The following is a 20,002-nucleotide window of genomic DNA, read 5'->3' as shown; positions in this document are numbered from 1 at the left end:
CTAATCAACACATAAACATAAACTCAATTCACACTTAACCAATAGTATCAAATTCCCTTACACCTTACCTCAATATAATAGTTCTTGCTAACACTGCTCACGATTCCAGCTTCATAGAAAACATCCATACCCGCTGAGCACCCAACGAATTCCCCCAAATCAAGTACCTAGCATGAATCCAATTCCTAATTAGTAATCAATACAATACAGAGATCAGGAATAAGATGGAGCTGCTGCCTACCCAATAAAATACCCCAGCAAGACCTTCCTGATCTTCTTCTCCAATCCCGTGACCTCAAACAGTGGCAAAGACAAAGGGGCAATCTGATCAGGGGAAAAATTCAACACCAGAAGAGTCAATGCCAAGGGAAAAGACCTAGGGCACGGTGTAACATAGAGGAAGAATAGTGAACATAGAAGAAGATCTAAGCCCAAATAATAACCTAGGTAAACACTTACCTCCAAGTTCCGGCTAGGCACAGGTTGACATCCAAGGGTGGTGGCAGAGGTCACAGGCGGCTAGCGGATGGTAATCGACCCCACAGCTTGGCGTTTGTCTCGATGGTCACCGGGAACAGCGAGGGCAAATGGAGGAAGGTCGTGAGAGGAAGAAGGCACTGTCGGGAATGGCTAGGGCACGAAAGTGGGTAGCGATCTGCCGACTGCGTCAATGCTAGGGCTGGAAACAGCCGGCTGTGAACAACCCCCCCCCCCTTCGATGTCAGCTACATGCGAGGATGAACGGTGACGGGCAGCGGCGCGTTTCTGATCTCTACGGCGGAGACGGATCTAGGGCTCAGGGCGGCGGCCGGCGCTAGGGCAGAGAGGGCTCGGCGTGGAGAAGTTTGGCGATGTCCCGTGAGGCGGCAACGCTGCGGTGAAGAAGAGGAGAAGATCGGGTTTGGGATAGGAAACTGGCACGAGGAAGAGGAGAAAAGGAACGGGCGAAGAAGGGAGTTAGGCTTCTGTACCGCGGGGAAAATCGGGAGGAGAAAGAAAATAAATAAAAAAAGAAAAAGAAAAAGGAAAAGAAATAAAACTTTTTCTCGCTTAAATGGGGTAGCCTATATAGGCTTTCCCGGGCCCCATTTTATCCCCGCTAACTCGTCCATATGAGCCCCGAAAAATTTTCGAAAAATTTCAGAAAATTCCCTTATTATTATTCTCTATTTTCCAATATTTTACAAAAGAAGCTTCTAGAAGATATTTCCCGCTAATATTCTATTAAGCATGTCTCGGCCGGTTGTTCAAGCCGACCGTATGTACTGTTAAGAATGCCCCTGTTGAATATGTCTCGGTCGGTCGTTCAAGCCGATCGCATATACTGTTCAGAATATCTCTTGTTAAATATGTCTCGACTGGTCGTTTAAACCAATCGTATATACTATTTAGACTACCTTCTGTTGAATTTGTCTTGGCCGATCGTTCAAGCCGGCCGCATATACTGTTCAGAATACCTCCTGTTAAATATGTCTCAGCCGATCATTCAAACCGGTCGTATATACTATTCAGACAACCTTCTATTGAATCTGTCTCGGCCGGTCGTTCAAGCCAGACGTGTATACTGTTAAGAATACTTCCTGCTGAACCTGTCTTTTATGCTCGAGCGAGCTTTTGTCCGATTGAGCATATATGAGCACATGGGTGCTCGCTTGGCCTACTGTCAGCCGGTTATATGCTGAGAGTCTTATAAGGCTCAATGCTCTTATGCTCGGGCGAGCTTTGGGCAACCGAGCATATATGAGCGCGAGGGTGCTCGCTTGGCCTGCGGTTGGCCGGTAAGATGTTGAGAGTTATATATAAGGCTGAATGCTTTTATGCTCGGGCGAGCTTTGCCCGACCGAGCATATATGAGCGCGAGGGCGCTCGCTCGGCCGATAATACGTTAAGAATATTATACAAGGCTAAATGTCTTTATGCTCGAGCGAGCTTTTGCCTGGTCAAGCATATATGAGCATGGGAGTGCTCTCTCGGCCTGTGATCGGCTGACAATATGCTGAGAATATTATGTTAGAAGATGAAGAGCAAAAACAAAAAAAAAAAACTATAACACTCAAAATGGGAGGAAACTGCTTCTTCATATTTTCTTCATGTCTAAATTGTTAAATCTATAGGGTATTTATAGGGTATACCCAAGATGTATCTACATAAATACATGAACCAATATTAAATGATATACATGCATCATCCAAAGAGTCATTCATGAATCCTCCAAAAGACCTCTAATATTCATGCACATAATATTAAATACTTAATTAATCTAGTTTATATTTTTCAACATCCCCTCTTAAACTAGATTTATTACTCCAAGTAAAAAACGTAGCTTCTTGAAATCATCAAATTTCAACGGTTTCGTGAAGATATCGACAACTTGATCTTGTGACTTCACGTATTCAAGCTTCACTTCTTCCTTCGATATACAATCTCGAATAAAATGATACCTTGTATCAATATGCTTGCTTCTTTCATGAAACACCGGATTTTTGGCCAATGCAATTACAGATTTATTATCAATATAAATCTCCATTGGATCTTCTTGTGGCAGATTCAATTCTTTCAACAAACTCCTTAGCCAAATAGCATGGCAAACACAAGAAGTAGCAGCTACATACTCTGCCTCACAAGTAGAAAGAGTCACAATAGGTTGCTTCTTAGAATTCCAAGTAAAAGCTGAATTTCCCATAAAGAAAACAAACCCAGTAGTACTTTTTCGACTATCAATATCTCCGGCCCAATCACTATCACAATAGCCAACAAGCATAAAGTTGTCCGAGAAAGCATACAAGATACCATAATTAATTGTACCTTTGATGTAGCAAAGAATTCTTTTGGCAATTTTCAAATGTGAAGTAGTAGGAGCTTCCATGTAATAACTCACAAGTCTAATGCCAAAAAGAATATCCGGTCTAGTACAGGTTATACCTCAAGCTTCCAACAAGACTCTTGAATAAAGTTGGATCAACTTTTTCACCATCTTGATTCTTGTGTGGCTTGATTCCACACTCCACGGGTGTCCCGACCGACTTACAATTATTCATATCAAATTTCTTAAGAATTTCTTTAGCATATCTTTCTTGAGAAATAAATATGCCATCATCTCGTTGCTTCACTTCAATCCCAAGATAGTAGGACATTATGGCAATATCCGTCATCTCAAACTCGTTTGTCATAGCTCTCTTGAAATCTTCAAACATCTTTGGATTGTTCCCTGTAAAAATTAAGTCATCCACATACAAGCAAACAAGTAACATATCACCATTTTTATCATTCCTTGCATAGAGAGCATGTTCATGTGGGCACTTGATAAAACCATTTGCTTTAAAATATTTATCAATTCTGCTATTCCAAGCATGAGGGGCTTACTTCAAGCCATAGAGAGCCTTCTTCAATTTTAGCACTTTATTTTCTTCGTTAGGCACTACATAACCCAAAGGTTGATCAATATAGACTTCTTTCTCCAAGTCTCCATTTAAAAATATGGATTTTACATCCATTTGATGGATTCTCCAACAGTTTTGAGCTGCAATAGAAATGATCAACCGAATTTTTTTTAGACGAGCAACAGGTGCAAATACCTCATCATAGTCAATTCCGACCTTTTGCTTGTACCCCTTGGCAACCAATCTTGCTTTGTATTTTTCAACCTCGCCTTGCGCATTTCTCTTTATTTTGTACACCCACTTCACACCAATTGTGTTCTTTCCATTCGGTAATGATACTAGCTCCCATGTATCATTCTTTGTAATTGCCTTGATTTCTTCATTCATGGCATTTCTCCATTTTTTATCATGAGCGGCATCATCATAACTTATAGGCTCAGTTTCTGCTAGTAAGCAAAATTGAGTAAAATCACCAACATTTACCTCTTCAGTGGCATCATAAATGTCACTCAAACTTCTGAATCTTTGAGGCTCTTCACTTGAGCTTGCTTCATTTGTTTGTGAATCTTGTGGCGGTGGTGTTGGTGGTGGAGTATTAGGTGCTGCCATGCCTTCTTCCCCCTCATCATGGTCAAGGAAAGAACTATATCCCCTCTCTTTCTTTGTAGTACTCCACTCCCAAACTCCTGCTTCATCGAACTCCACATCTCTGCTTATGACAATCTTCCCATTGATTGGATTATATAACTTGTACCCTTTAGAGCTTTGATCATAGCCGATGAAGAGATACTTTGCACTTTTATCATCAAGCTTTGTTCTTTTCTCATCATGAACATGTGTGTAGGCAATGCTTCCAAAAACCCTCAAGTGTGAAACACTTGGCTTGTATCCACTCCAAGCTTCTTGAGGTGTCATACCATGAACACTTTTGGTGTGACACCGATTCATCAAGTATACTGCACAAGAGACAGCTTCGGCCCAATATTTATTTGGCATATTCATACTCTTTAACATACTCCTTACCATGTTGAGAATAGTTCAGTTCTTCCTCTCTGCTACTCCATTTTGTTGTGGTGAGTATGGAGTCGTCATGGTTCGATGAATCCTATTTTCTTCACAGAAAACCTTGAATTCATTAGATGTGAATTCTCCACCTCTATCAGACCGAAAAGCTTTGATTTGATAGCCACTATGTTTCTCCACCATTAATTTGAACCTTTTGAAGGTTCCAAACACCTCCGATTTTGCCTTCAAAAAATACACCCAAGTTTTCCGAGAATAGTTATCAATGAAAAGCACAAAGTAATTATTCTCACCAAGTGATGATGGCTTGATTGGTCCGCACGCATCCGAGTGTATCAACTCCAATGGATGTTGAGCCCTTGTTAAAGACTCCTTGGGAAAACCTTTTCTCGCTTGCCTGCCAAGAAGACATCCTTCACAAAGTTGATTAGGATGGTTTATGGAAGGCAATCCTTTCACCATTCTTCCTTTGCTCATCATTTTCAGCCCATCGAAGTTCAAATGCCCAAATCTCATGTGCCATAGCCAAGATGAATCTTTGAAACAAGATTTCAAACACATAGGAACATCACTTTGAATATTTAGCAAAAACATTCGGTTCTTTGTCATGCGCACCTTAGCAAGCAATCTTCCACTTTCATCTTTCAATGTCAAGTATTTATCTTTTAGGTGAATATCATAATTCTTTTCCAATAATTGGCCCAAACTCAAAATGTTACTTTTCATGGCCGGCACATAAAACACATTGGAAATTAATTGATGACTTCCATCTTTTGAACGAATCAAAATCATACCTTTTCCTTTCACTTGAACTTTCGAAGAGTCGCCAAAAGTTATATCTCCATCGGTTGATTCATCAAGTTCCACGAATAAATTTCTCCTTCCACAAATGTGGTTACTTGCACCGGAATCAAGATACCATGTGCTCTCATTCTCATCTTGATCATTTTTGCAAGCTAGAAGCAAAGTAGGACCCAAATCTTCTTTTGCATCATTGCACTCCGCAAAATTATTTGTCTCCTCCATATTATTTCTACATTCCCAAGAATAGTGGCCAAGACGATGACAAGTAAAACACTCAACTTCATATTTGTCATACCTCATTTGATGGCCTCCACGACTTCTACCTCTTCCACGACTTCTTCTTTGATTGAAGTTTTGACTCCTCTCATTATTATATGAGGTGTTTTTGTCACCTTGTCCACCTCTTCCATGACCACGACCACGACCTTGGCCTTGCCCTCGAGATCCTCCACGTCCGCGGCCTCTTTGGGATGTGCCTTGGAATGTGACCTTCAATGATAACTTTGCTTTCAAAGCTTGTTCAACTGATTCTTGAACCGGTTTTATCAATCTTTCTTCATGTGCTTGTAAAGATCCGACAAGTTCATCAACGGTCATGGTGTCTAGATCTTTAGACTCTTCGATGACAACCACGATATAATTAAATTTTGGATCCAAAGATCTCAAAATTTTTCCAACAATATGATCATCTTTCATATCATCTCCATATCTTTTCAATTGATTAGTGACAGCCAATACTCTTGAAAAATAATCTGAAATGGATTCAAAATCCTTCATGCGTAGAGATTCAAACTCTCCTCTCAATGTTTGGAGACGTACCTTCTTCACTTTATCAACACCTTTAAATGAAGCTTGAAGAGTTTCCCATGCTTGCTTGGAAGTAGTTGCCGCAGCAACTTTCTCGAACATCTTTTCATCCAAACTTTGATGGATGAGGGTGAGCGCCTTTTGGTCCTTCTTCTTGGCGGATGCCATATTTTCATCAACACCATTCTCCACAGGATCCCAAGCTTCATATGATCCAAGCAAAGCCTTCATTCTTATGCACCAATTATCATAATTTTCCTTGGTGAGAGATAGAACAACAAATGGGGTTCTATTTGACATCTTCTTCAAGGTGTCTCCAAACACAAATGGTGGCTTTGATACCACTTTGTTAGACGATGAAGAGCAAAAACCAAAAAAAAACTATAACACTCAAAATGGGAGGAAACTACTTCTTCATATTTTCTTCATGTCTAAATTGTTAAATCTATAGGGTATTTATAGGGTATACCCAAGATGTATCTACATAAATACATGAACCAATATTAAATGATATACATGCATCATCCAAAGAGTCATTCATGAATCCTCCAAAAGACCTCTAATATTCATGCACACAATGCGCGAGAGCGCTCGCTCGGCCTGCGGTTGGCCGGTAAGATGTTGAGAGTTATATATAAGGCTGAATGTTTTTATGCTCGGGCGAGCTTTGTCCGACCGAGCATATATGAGCGCGAGGGCGCTCGCTCGGCCGACAATACATTGAGAATATTATATAAGGCTAAATGTCTTTATGCTCGAGCGAGCTTTTGCTTGGTCAAGCATATATGAGCATGGGAGTGCTCTCTCGGTCTGTGATCGGCCGACAATATGCTGAGAATATTATGTAAGGCTAAATGTCTTTATGTTTGGGCGGACTTTTGCCCGGCCGAGCATATATGAGCGCGGGGGCGCTCACTCGGCCTGTGGTAGGCCGGTAAGATGTCGAGAGTTATATATAAGACTGAATGCCTTTATGGTCGGGAGAGCTTTGCCCGACTGAGCATATATGAGCGCGAGGGTGCTCACTCGACCTACGATCGGCCGGTAATACACTGAGAATATTATATAAGGCTAAATGCCTTTATGCTGGGGTTGGTTTTTGCCCGGTCAAGTATATATGAGCGCGGGAGCGCTCGCTCGACCTGCAATCGACCGACAATATATTGAGAATATTATATAAGGCTAAATGCCTTTATGCTCGGGCGGATTTTTGTCCGGCCGAGCATATATGAGCGTGGGGGTGTTCGTTCGGTCTGCGGTAGGCCGGTAAGATGCTGAGAGTTATATATAAGACTGAATGCCTTTATACTCGAGCGAGCTTTGCCCGATCGAGCAAATATGAGCGCGATGGCGCTCGCTCGGCCTGCGATAAGCTGGTAAGATGCTGAGAATATTATATAAAGCTAAATGTCTTTATACTCGGGCGGGTCTTGCCCGATCGAGCATATATGAGCACATGGGTGCTCGCTCGGCCTGTAGTCGACCGGTAATATGCTAAGAGTTATATATAAGGCTAAATGTCTTTATGCTCGGGCGGACCTTGCCCGATTGAGCATATATGACCACGTGAGTACTCGCTCGGTCTTTACTCGAACGATTATATACCTTTCCTGTCTATTTGAACTTAAACTCCTCCTTCACTCGCTCAGCCCATCTAACCTAACCCGTATCAACTGCCTTCGCTCGCTTGGTTTCAAATGTCAGCAGCCGACTATCAATAGCCCATTAACGTTTGACCATTTCAGATCGATAATTAATATATTTGTACACTCAGCAAGCAAGAAAAATTGACATTCGATGCCCATAGGTCACTCTCGGATAGGATGCCAATTACGTTTAATGCAATCCGAGACTAGGATTTGCATCCTCCATGTGCATGCGTGCATGTGCATGTGACAGCTTTTCACCCATGTAGGTTACCAACATCAAGGGTTGTGATCCATATAATTAACTTTCATGTCACAAAAGTCTCAAACGAGACTAAACTCCCGCACATTGGAGTACTCTTATTCATCCATTTTCATTCACTTTTCCAACATACATCTCCTTAGAGCTGCGCTAAGTTATTTGTATCATTATATTCATGACTTCCATCCTCCTGGGCCACCGTAGAACAAGCAGCAACCCTGATTGTAGTCGGCTTCATAGAAGGGTTTGCCGAGTTCGTTGAATGCTGCTGCATTGCGAACGGATGGGGGGTATGGATTATTCCGCCCATCTGTAATTTTGATACTCTTAAAAGATGCTCCACCAATCTTCCCATTGCCCGTCGGAGGACTAGGTTTATTGATAGGAGAGCTAGCTGTTGCACTCAGTTGAATTTGAGAAGAATCTGCCATGTTGTTCAAGATCTCCCTCGGCCAGTAGCCAATCTGTTCTAGGTCATTGTACAACATCCAGTTCGATGTATGTGGATCCTGTAAAAAACAAGCATGATCCATATATCTTACAAGCAACAACCTTTCTAAATCATCAAAAGTGAAAGAACTGAAAGTTCAATTTCTATTACCCTAGATATATTGAGGTACAAGTAGCCCATGGTGCAAACTTGGCCTGGAGCCAACCTTTTGCTTGTTTGGACGAATCCATGACAAAGAAAGTTGAAGCAACCAGTATTCTGATACCCATCTGACTAAATATATGCATGAACCACAACGCAAAATCAAGTTATGATCATGAACTTAAGTTAACCATGAAGAAAAAAAGATTCAAAAACTCACAGTCCAATAAGTGAAGAAGTGAGTCAAGCTGTCTCCCTCAGCTGCGTGATGAACCTATAAAGCAGATCAGAAGCAATGAGTTGAATGCAACAAGAAGTCATGAGCTTCGCTAATTGCGATTAATACCAACATGAAATCCGGCTTGTAAGACGTTGTGGTATGCCAGAGGACCTCTTTCTCCTTTACTGACAATGATGTGTGTTGCGCTTGTTTGATCATCCAATATACCGGAAAGATATTGAACATCCAAATCAGCTGATATGCCATAAAACTTGGCTGGTCCATTCTGAGTAGAAAATCTCACTCCAGCACTCTGCAGATTAATTTGTTTATCGATAGATCAAAAACAAATTGAGTAGAATGTTTAAACCCTTTGTAGCCAAAGGTGATTACTGGGTGGCCCTTATAGTCGGTCACTAGGTTACATGAAGAGAGAAAAATTACGGGGTCGGCTTATAGCCGACCACCAAGCTGGCTAGGAGTGGGAGATGTGTTTTTTCCATGAGAGTATATGTCAGGCGAGAATTGATCCCTTGTTCTATTATAATGAATCTGTCACCTTCTAGTCAACTGGTCAACTGGGCATCCCATGGGACATAGAATATTTAAACCCTTGCAAATATATACAGTTGTAGAGACTTACAAAAGCTTTAGTTGGAACAGTAGTATCTTGCAGATTTATGAGTTGGGATTGTTGGATTTGCTTTGCTCTGATCAAATCCTCTTTTGTAGTTCTTCTGATAGGGACAGTGCCCCGAGGACAAAGTCTAGGCAGCTTTAGGATTTCTGAGGATGGATTATTGTTCATGCTCTTCGAAAATGATGTAGATTTAATCTGTGTGATTGTGCATAGTCAAATGCATATTATCAGCCCTGATGAAGATGTAATATCTAATTGAGATCATTTTAATTACCTGAAGAGTGTGGTTCTTAAGCAAAGGATGATCGAACGCTGGTTGTTTGTAAATATCCACACAGTCAAATGTGATCCCATACTTATCCTATATCATTAATTAAAAAAAATGATAAGAGAAGATCAAGCATGAAGATCAAATTTTTTAAAAAAATTATAGAAAAGATTAAACATATCTAAATATGAGAAGATGGTGTGGCTTGCCTTGAAGGATTTGACATAAGGCTTGTTCAAGGATTTGAGCTGTATCTCCAACTCTTTCTCTTCTACTTCAGACAAATGCCATGTATCTGCAGCTGCTGAATGATACAGAAGAGCACAAAGAGTCAATAAAATTAGACCTTGTGATCCTCCCCTGTGATCCATCTTCATGTGAAGTACTCACATCCACAAACACTTTTAAAAGAAAAACAATCTGTTAAAAAGGAATGCTAATAAATAGATAATTCGGTTAACAATTGGAAATGTATATATATACACGCATTTATTGTTTTGGTTTGGCAAATAACAGGTTTAGAGATGGTAAAAACAATAAGATTTTTATTCATGATTAGCTAGTTTATGCAACCTATAATTAATTTTCAAGATATAGATGCAAGAAATTTATGCATAATTTAAGCCAGCTTAATTATCTGCTTAAAGGAATGCGTGCCTGAGGTGAAAATTTTATTTTAAATGATATGGAAAAAATTTAATTATTGGATAACAATAAATTAATACTGGTTTTAGAATTTTGAAGAGACTTATTATTTAAATATAATATGTTAAATATATAAATAGTGGTAATTACTGGAACGGTAACCTAAATAATCCTCAATTGAAGAAAAACAATACATAATTATCAATTATGACAATTTATTTATTATTGGTAAATTTTTTAATGAAGAATTGTTTTTATTTAAAAAACTCAAATGATTACTAAATATTGATGGAACTTTTTTTTTTGCATATTGTTCAAAAGATTTTTTTTTTTCAAAAATTAAGAACTCTAAGTGTAAAATCACTTTATGATAATATTCTTTATAGAATAATTTATCTATTTTTTTTTAAAGAAGGAAATATTGTTTCGGGGCATTATCTAATTAGCGGTCACTACAAAAAATCATTATAATAGCGACGAAATTTTTAGTCGCTAACATATAGAATTTCATCGCTAAACCTATATCGCGATAATAAATACTCATCACTAATATTGTTACAATAAGTTTGTCGTAAATGATATTAATAATCTTGTCGCTAAGTTTAGTGATAAAACACAAAACCACGGCTAAATTTAAAAAACTCGTCGTCAAGGCAAAAACAATTAGCGACAAATTAAGCTAGTGTCGTCGCTAATGAATGTTTTTAGTGATGAAAACAATACTAAATCATCGCTAAACAAAGCTGGTTAGCTGCGGAATAAACTTAATGTTTTGTCACTAACATTCGAGGTTAGCGACGAAACAAACCTCGTTGCTGATTTTCATAACAGCACCACCAAACTTACGATACAATGCGATATATCAAATATATTAGTGACGAAATTATCTGGATTCATCGCTAAACAACCGGGTTAGCGACGAATTAATCGTAATTCATCATTAACCCCTTTGTTTTTTTTTTAAAAAGGAACTACTTATTTTCATTCATATCCGGTATAAATTCACACTCACAAACAACTCTAACATTCACATTATCATGTTCACAACAATTAAAAAACATTCGCAAACAACTCATACAACTCTACAAACAAGTTACATAACAAATAAGTAAAATGATTCTAACAACAAGTTCACAACATCAAGTGGCACTACAATAAATAACAGTTCTAATAAGTAGCACAACAAATAAGTTCAAAACAACAAGTAGCACAACAATAAACAACATAGTTCTAACAAGTTACTCAACACAACATCAAGTTAACATCCAAATTAACAAATCTAACAAAAGAACTCAAAACATCAAATGCTAAGATCAAGGAAGAAGAGGTGGAACTGAAGATAAATCATGGATCAAGGATTGTAATGCTGTAGGTGCCAACTGGTTCAGAATTTGTTCAAGCATACCTTGTCTTGATCTCATTAATGACAACTCATATTGGGTACATACTAACTGAACTAGGGTGTTTGCTAGCTCTTCTTGTTGTTTAAACGAGAGCACTAACAATAGTAAAATTATACCAAAATAACAAGCATGCAATAAACAGGTAAATAAAAGAGAGGTCGAGAAAATGTATCTACGGTTGAAGCGTCGGCGTGCCGAATGTCTTTAGAGAATTTATTGCCGCCCATGGTACAAAGGCTCTCCGGCAAAATTCTCCCAAGATCCGACAACCACTCGCATCGTCTGTAGGTGCACTCCAAGACGAACGTCGCACTCGGACTCAACCTCAGATCGCTATAAACCAAGCCTCAGGATAGACTCTCGGTAAGGAAGAAGACAGAGAGAGTGAAGGAGAGAAAGCAGAATGCTTTGGTGTGTCGTGTGTCGCTTCCACTTCCTGACGCGCGGGTGCGTCACTTGCTCACACACGGGATAGATGCGCTGCTTCCTTACGCGCGGGCAGGTGCGCCGCTTCCTCAACCAGACCAAACCAGAGACTGGCAAAAACAAACCAGGCCGCCTGTAAGCGCGAGGCCCACGAGCTGGGGATTTGCACCCTCCCTGCACGCGATGATCGTGTTCGTCGCGCCCGGTTTATGGATTTTCGGCTCGAAACCCCCGAAACTACTTTATTTGGGCTCGACCCGCGCATGCGTGTAAGTCCCCTTAACTTTGCTAAGCAAGGATGGAAGGGATCCATATATAAGCTCTTCCAACCTTCTTTTCTTAGCAATGTGGGACTAAATGCATACACATATGCATTACAACTAAAACAAAGAAAAATATTTTGAATTAAACTCAAAACCCAACAATTCCCCACTAATTCAAATTATTTTGGTCGAAAAACAGAGACTTGTCCTGAGGCTTGGTTGCAATGAGCTTTTAGTGAAAATACCTTCCGGTTTGAATTTTCACCTAAGTACACCAATCTTATTCACATAGGTTTGAAGTGAACTCAGTCTTGAACTTAAACCTTTTATATGTGAAAATCAATTGGTAATAACTCATCACGAGAGACGGTTGCATCCTTCTAGGTTGGTGCATTACGGTCATGCCACCGAATCTTGTTTCATAAATGCTAAGGAGAGTTGCCTAGACCCCCCACACTGCGGCCACACAGTTACACTTACATAGGTTTGTTCTCCAAGGATGTACTGCGAGCATCCTGTCATTAAGACCTTGAAATCATTAAGAGCTCCTAAGCTCATCCTTACTAGCAGTCAAGCATCTATCCAGGGAAGAGACTATGAGATTACATCTCAATCAATTTGATGCTTACGGTTCACCCTTATAACTTGTTTATACCACATTGAACCTACTTATTGGGATCTCCAATCAGATAGGTTGGGTTGCCGCTATAGGTGAAACTAGGATAGGCCTCAGTCCCATTCCCTTACTGGATCTCTTGATTTTTTCAGAATCAAGTCCTTTAGTGAGTGGATCAGCATCCAATGGCACCACTCCAAGAGACACTAACTCACGAATAGACTTTAATCTTATTTGTACATGTCTCTTCTGTTTCTGGTTATACTTGGAGCTTCTAATCTGAGCTATTATTGTTTGATTATCATAGTGTATTGAAATAGAAGGTATTGGCTTCATCATCAAGGGAATTTCAGAAAGAAGACCCTTAAGCCAATCAGCTTCAGTTACTGTGGTATCCAAAGCACACAATTCCGTCTCAGATGTAGAACGGGTTATAATCATCTGTTTAACAGACCTCCAAGCAACTGCACCGCCTCCAAGTGTAAAGACATAACCAGTAACGCCTTTACACTCAGCAGTGTCAGCTATCCAACTAGCATCACTATATCCCTCCAGGACTGCAGGCAATCTCCTATACCACAAGCCCAAGGATATAGTGCCTTTTAGGTATCTGAGTACTCTGTCTAATGCATCCCAATGCGTTCTGTCCGGACAGCTGGTAAACCTGCTCAATTTCATTATAGCAAAAGAAATATCAAGTCTAGAACAATTTTCTAAATACATTAGACTACCTATTATTTGTGAGTATCTTAATTGAGACACTGCCACACCACTCTTATTCTTGTGGAGAGTTTTTGAAGGATCATAGGGTGTGACGACAGATTTAACTTGGCTATAGCCATATTTCTCTAATACTCTCTCAACATAGAGTGACTGAAAAATTATTATTCCATCAGTTGAACGAGTCAACTTCAGCCCTAAAATCATGTCAGCACCACCCATATCCTTCATATCAAACTTACCACTTAAGAGGGCCTTAGTCTCATTAATAATAGAAAGGTTAGAACCAAAAAGTAGAATATCATCTACATATAAACATAAGATAATACAATTATCACCTTTCATTTTAGCATACACACATTTATCAGAGTCATTCATTTCAAAGCCAAACGATAGCATAACACTATCAAATTTTTCGTGCCACTGCTTTGGGGCTTGCTTCAAACCATAAAGAGATTTAACTAACCTACAGACTTTATTCTCATTTCCAGAAACTACATGTCCCTTAGGCTGATCCATATATATCTCTTCTTCAAGATCTCCATTTAGGAATGCCGTTTTGACATCCATTTGATGGACCTCAAGATGATATATGGATGTCAATGCTATTAACACTCGGATTATAGTAATTCTGGTAACAGGAGAATAAGTGTCAAAATAGTCAATCCCTTCTTTCTGTTTGAATCCCTTAGCAACTAGGCGGGCTTTGAATTTATCTACTGACCCATCAGGTTTTAGTTTTTTCTTAAACACTCATTTACATCCTATAGTGGTACACCCAGGAGGTAAATCTACCAACTCCCAAGTGGCATTAGAGATAATAGAGTCCATTTCACTTTTAATAGCCTCTTTCCAGTGCTTAGCTTCAGGAGAAGTCATAGCATCTCTATATGTCACAGGGTCACCTTCTATATTATAGGTGATAAAGTCTTGGCCTAAATCCGTAGACACACGTTGTCTCTTGCTCCTTCTCAGTTCTGCATGCTCACTAGATTCATCTAGTCTAGAGTGACTTGAGGAAGCTATACCTTCTACAGATAATGGAGCCTCTACGGAAGCAGGCTTATCTCTAGTAGGAATACTAGATATACACCGAGGTGTTCTCGTCTTCATAGGAAATATATCTTCAAAATGCATCGCGAAGTTCTACAATAGTATTTACATCTATTCCAGAAATTTCTGATTTAATAATCAGAAACCTATATGCAATACTATTTTGAGCATAACCCAAGAAGATACCATCAACGGTCTTTGGACCAAGTTTTTTCCTTCTGTGTTCAAGTACTAGTACCTTTGCAAGACACCCCCACACTTTTATTTCAAACTTGTCCTCCGGCCTTTCCAAAGCTCATATGGGCTTTTATCCCTTGACCTCATGGGGACTCTATTTAACACATGACATGCAGTGTATAGAGCCTCCCCCCACATGAAGTTGGGTAACCCAGAACTGCCTAACATGGAATTAATCATATCTTCAAGGGTTCGATTTTTTCGTTCTGCTATACCGTTGGATTGAGGACTATATGGAGCAGTTACCTCGTGAATTATACCTGCATCTTGACAAAATTTTTGAAACAGGTTCGAGGTAAACTCTCCACCCCTATCAGACCTTAACCTCTTAACAGATTTATTTGTTGGATTCTCAGCTTCAGATTTAAAAATCATAAATTTATCTAAAGCTTCATCCTTAGTTTTCAGCAAATAAACATAACAATAACGAGAGTGATCATCAATGAAGGTAATGAAATACCGTTTATGGTCTCTCGTTATTACACCGTTAAACTCACAACAGTCAGTATGAATCAATTCTAAAATATCAGAATTTCTATCAACTGATTTGAAGGGTTTACGGGGTTGTTTATATTGCACACAAACTTCACATTTTTTCTTATCATTTATAGCATGCTTAGGAATAATGTCTAGATTCATCATTCTTTTTACGGTATTAAAATTGACATGTCCTAATCTGTCATGACATATATCATAAGACTCAATATTATATGAACAACCAATATCAGTAGATTTATTTAAGGTAGCATTTTCTACATTGAGTTTAAATAAACCTTCATTAAGGTAACCTTTTCCAATAAAGGTTCTTAAATGTAATATTACAACTTTATTACATTTAAAGTTCAACTCATAACCAGCGCGGACTAACTTTGACCCGCTAATCAAATTCCAACGGACCGCTGGAACATGATGCACCTCATGCAGTGACAGGACTTTTCCAGCGGTGAACTTCAGGTCAACTTGTCCTATCCCAAATACCCTGGCTGCAGAATGGTTCCCCATGGCCACGGAAGTGCCTTCAATTACCTGATAAGTAAGGAAGGTAGAGCGATCAGCACAACAATGCACATTAGCACCTGTATCAACTAACCATTCATTGGGTTGATAGATCAAATTTAGTTCGGGTTTGAAGGTAACAAACCTATTGCTGGTGTCGTCACTAGCAGTCACGACATTTGCTTGTGCCTTGGTGTTGGACATATTGCTCTGATTTTTCTTCTTAGGGTAGAATTTGGCATAATGTCCAACTTGTCCACATGCCCAGCATGTCTTGGTTCCATTTTTCTTTTGAATCTTTGGTTTGGGTTTCATCTTGTTCTTCATTTTTTGATTTTTGAATTTTTTCTTGTCAGATGAGAATACTACGTTTGCCTTTGGAATAAAATCCATAGGCATTCTTTTATCATCATCTTTATGTTTCTTCCAATGTTCTTCTTCGATATTTAAGGCAATCATCAAATCTTCTAGAGAGATTTTACCTCTCCTATGTTTAAGAGTCATGCCAAAATCTTCCCAACTCAGAGGCAATTTTTCGATGATAGATAAGACCTGAAATTTTTCAGGTAATGACATATCTCCTTCAGCAAGACCATGAATTTGAACTTGGAATTCATGTGTCTGTTCAACCACAGATTTGCCTTCTACCATTTTGAATTTTAGGAATTTTGCCACAGTATACTTTTCTAAACCAGAATCTTCAGAGTTGTATTTTTTATCCAAAGATTTCCACAGCTCTTTAGCTGAAGATGTTGAGCAGTATACATCAAATAGTGAGTCTGAGAGGGTAGACAGGATCCTCCCATGGCAGAGGTAATCCCTTTGCTTAAACCTCTGCTATAGGCAGGTTCCTCTTCATTAGATGAAGGAGGATCTGTTTCTATAACGGAGAATAGCCCTAGTGTAGTAAGCCAAAATTTCAACCGTTGTTGCCAACGTATGAAGTTTTGTCCAAAACATCTTTCAGGTCTAGCACTAGCCTCATCAGACCCTGTTACCCTATCATTTATCATGTCTACTGATGCTTGCAATAAATTCTCTAAAATTGTTGTTTAAACGAGATCACTAATAGTAGTAAAATCGTACCAAAATAACAAGCATGCAATAAACAGGTAAATAAAAGAGACATCGAGAAAATGTATCTCCGGTTGAAGCGTCGGCGTGCCGACTGTCTTTAGAGAATTTATTGCCGCCCACGGTGCAGAGGCTCTCCTGTAAAATTCTCCCAAGATCCGACAACCACTCGCGTCGTCCGTAGGTGCACTCCAAGACGAACGTCGCACTCGGACTCAACCTCATATCGCTATAAACCAAGCATCAGGACAAACTCTCGGTAAGGAAGAAGACACACAGAGTGAAGGAGAGAAAGCAGAATGCTTTGGTGTGTTTTGAACCAGGAACAGAGGCAGTGTATTTATACACTCTGAAGTAGTGCACGAAGCAAAGCATGCGTCGCTTCCGCTTCCTGACGCGCGGGTGCGTCGCTTGCTCACGCACGGGATAGATGCGCTGCTTCCTTACGCGCGGGCAGGTGCGTCGCTTCGTCACGCGCAGACCAAACCCAAGTGCGCTTCCTCACGCTCGGGACAGAACCAAGAACCAAACCAAACCAGAGACTGACAAAAACAAACCAGGCCGCCTACAAGCGCAAGGCCCACGAGCTGGGGATTTGCATCCCCCCTGCGCGCGATGATCGCGTGCGTCGTACCCGATTTATGAATTTCCGGCTCGAACCCCCCGAAACCACTTGATTTGGGCTCGACCCGCGCATGCGTGTAGGTCCCCTTAACTTTGCTAAGGAGGAATGGAAGGGATCCATATATAAGCTCTTCCAACCTTCTTGGCTTAGCAATGTGGGACTAAATGCATACACATATGCATTACAATTAAAACCAAGAAAAATATTTTTAATTAAACTCAAAACTCACACTTCTTTCACGCCTTCTAGCCATTGCTCGGTGGATTCAAGCTTTTCACACAATACTACATTAGTTTATCTGGATGATGTGACATCTGAAGAAGTGGACCTAAATGACTTTGGCCCACTTCTAAGTCCTCTAAAGTATCTAGAGTACTGAGGACCTGATATAATAAAAATTGCAAGTTAAACAATACAGATAATACAATACAATAGCAAAACAAAAGTCAACAAAGAAGCATTATGAACAGAATTCGCAAGTATCAATCAAATTGTACCAAACATTTCATGTAGATAATAGAATGAGTATCGTGGGTCTGATCACAAACTGTATCCATAATTTAGACTGCATTGATGTCATTTTTTGTATTTTTTTGAGTTTAAACATACTCATCACATAGTCTCACCATATCATCCTAGAAATAACTAATATGTTAAAAATATCTTAAAAATAATTATGTATAGTTAAGAACAAATTCACTAAATAAAGTTATAGCATACGTATGTAGTTTCAGTGCTATCCGCAATTCATCCTTTTGACGAGCTATAATGAGTTTTATTAAAAATAGTAATTCGATATTTTCTCTATGTCTGATCAATCTGGAAAAAAATAGTGTCTTAATATTTTAATCAAAAAATATATATAATAACTATAAAATTAGCACGTACACCATCGTAACTATATTGAAAGAATGATTTAGAATCTCCGCGATGGTTATAAAGGAGTTTCCCTTGATTTTTAGCATTTATTGCAAAACATTTCTACAACACAATTTTGTATAAATAAAACATTAATTATAGAACAAATAATTAAATTTTTTATCTAAAAAAGATATTTGTTATAGAATAGTTACCTGAAATATCTCAGATTTAAACAGAGCACACATGTAGTTCTAATCATCTTGAGTTTCACATAACTCGATCGAATATGTTACCGACACTCAATAGGAGGAAGGTATGATAACTTCTTATAATGGTTATACATTTTAGTTCTATTGTCTTTATACTTTGCACTCATTATTTAACACCCAAGATCTCCCAACGTAAATCGCTAGATTAATTTAATTAAATGGGTTATTCATTTTAAATTGAATAAGTGATGGCTAAATAAATACTAAAGGTTACCGAATTTAGAAATAGATAAATACAAAGAAAAAAAAGGGGTTACGGATATAAAGAAAATGTAATCAAAAAGAAAAAAAAAAGATACATGGGATTATTGAGTCTAGATAAGTTTAAAGCCAAAGCCCTAGCCTGGGAGGAAAAGAGACAGTGCAGCCGGGGTCTCCCTTGCCGAAGGACAGTAGAAAGAAAAAAAAATGTGAAGTTTTTGAGGGAGGAGGTTCGGCTAAAGGCCCCCTGCTCGTGTTGCTCATCTCCTCACACCAAGGATCGATTTTCGAACATCTTAAATGCAAACACACGTCTTTAAACACTTTAAATGATATTCAAATCATAATATGTAAGTTCCTGTAAGCATGCTTGATAAATAGAGGATCACGTTTTCAACTATTTAATTACCTGTTATAAAAGAAAATAGTAAGTTTCTGGAGGTTTTCTTGATTTTCTCGATGATTCTGTTGGATCATGGCGACCGCCTAGAAGGGGAGTTGAATAGCCTGTAAAAACAAAAAGTACAATCCTTCTCGACTTCTTAAACTAACACTTGCATATAAAGAGTAAGTAAATAAAACAAAAAGGACGAGGCTCACAATTTACTTGGTTACAACCGGGGAGATTGTTAATCCAAGGCAGATGAAAAGTATACTAACTGATCCTGTCCGAACGTTGAATCAACGGACGTTGGGCACGTGGCGCTCTCCTCGTTGCTGACGTGGATCTCCGACCGGTCGTACGGCGCTCCGCCGAACCTGCACAGAAGTCGGGCCGGGAAGGGGTTCCCGGCGACGACCCTCCGATGCTCAAGTCAGGTAAGCGAACAAGAAAATGGCGTCGAATAGGTAATATCGCGTACCTCCGGTGAAGTGCAAGGCTCCTTATATAGAGCTGGGAAGGAGCTCATGCACTCATGCCGAGGCGAATACGTGTCCCCAGCCCATACCTCAGTAAGGGCTTGTCAGAA

The 20,002-nt window shown here is 39.3% G+C and overlaps 1 protein-coding gene across 1 annotated transcript; it reads right to left on the bottom strand.

The window, feature by feature from the left end:
• Nucleotides 1-8,095: 8,095 nt before the first annotated feature.
• LOC121991069 lies at nt 8,096-10,013 on the bottom strand. Its single transcript, XM_042545096.1, has 6 exons — nt 9,852-10,013; nt 9,649-9,735; nt 8,865-9,047; nt 8,735-8,788; nt 8,524-8,646; nt 8,096-8,431 (listed from the first exon to the last, which is right to left on the bottom strand). Exons 1-6 carry the CDS (start codon nt 10,011-10,013, stop codon nt 8,096-8,098), a joined length of 945 nt encoding a protein of 314 aa, XP_042401030.1.
• Between the last annotated feature and the right edge of the window lie 9,989 nt (nt 10,014-20,002).

Source organism: Zingiber officinale, chromosome 6B, assembly GCF_018446385.1.
Source record: "Zingiber officinale cultivar Zhangliang chromosome 6B, Zo_v1.1, whole genome shotgun sequence".
Taxonomy (NCBI): domain Eukaryota; kingdom Viridiplantae; phylum Streptophyta; class Magnoliopsida; order Zingiberales; family Zingiberaceae; genus Zingiber; species Zingiber officinale.
Note: the sequence above shows the minus strand (reverse complement) of the source record. Positions and strands in the feature narration are given on the sequence as shown.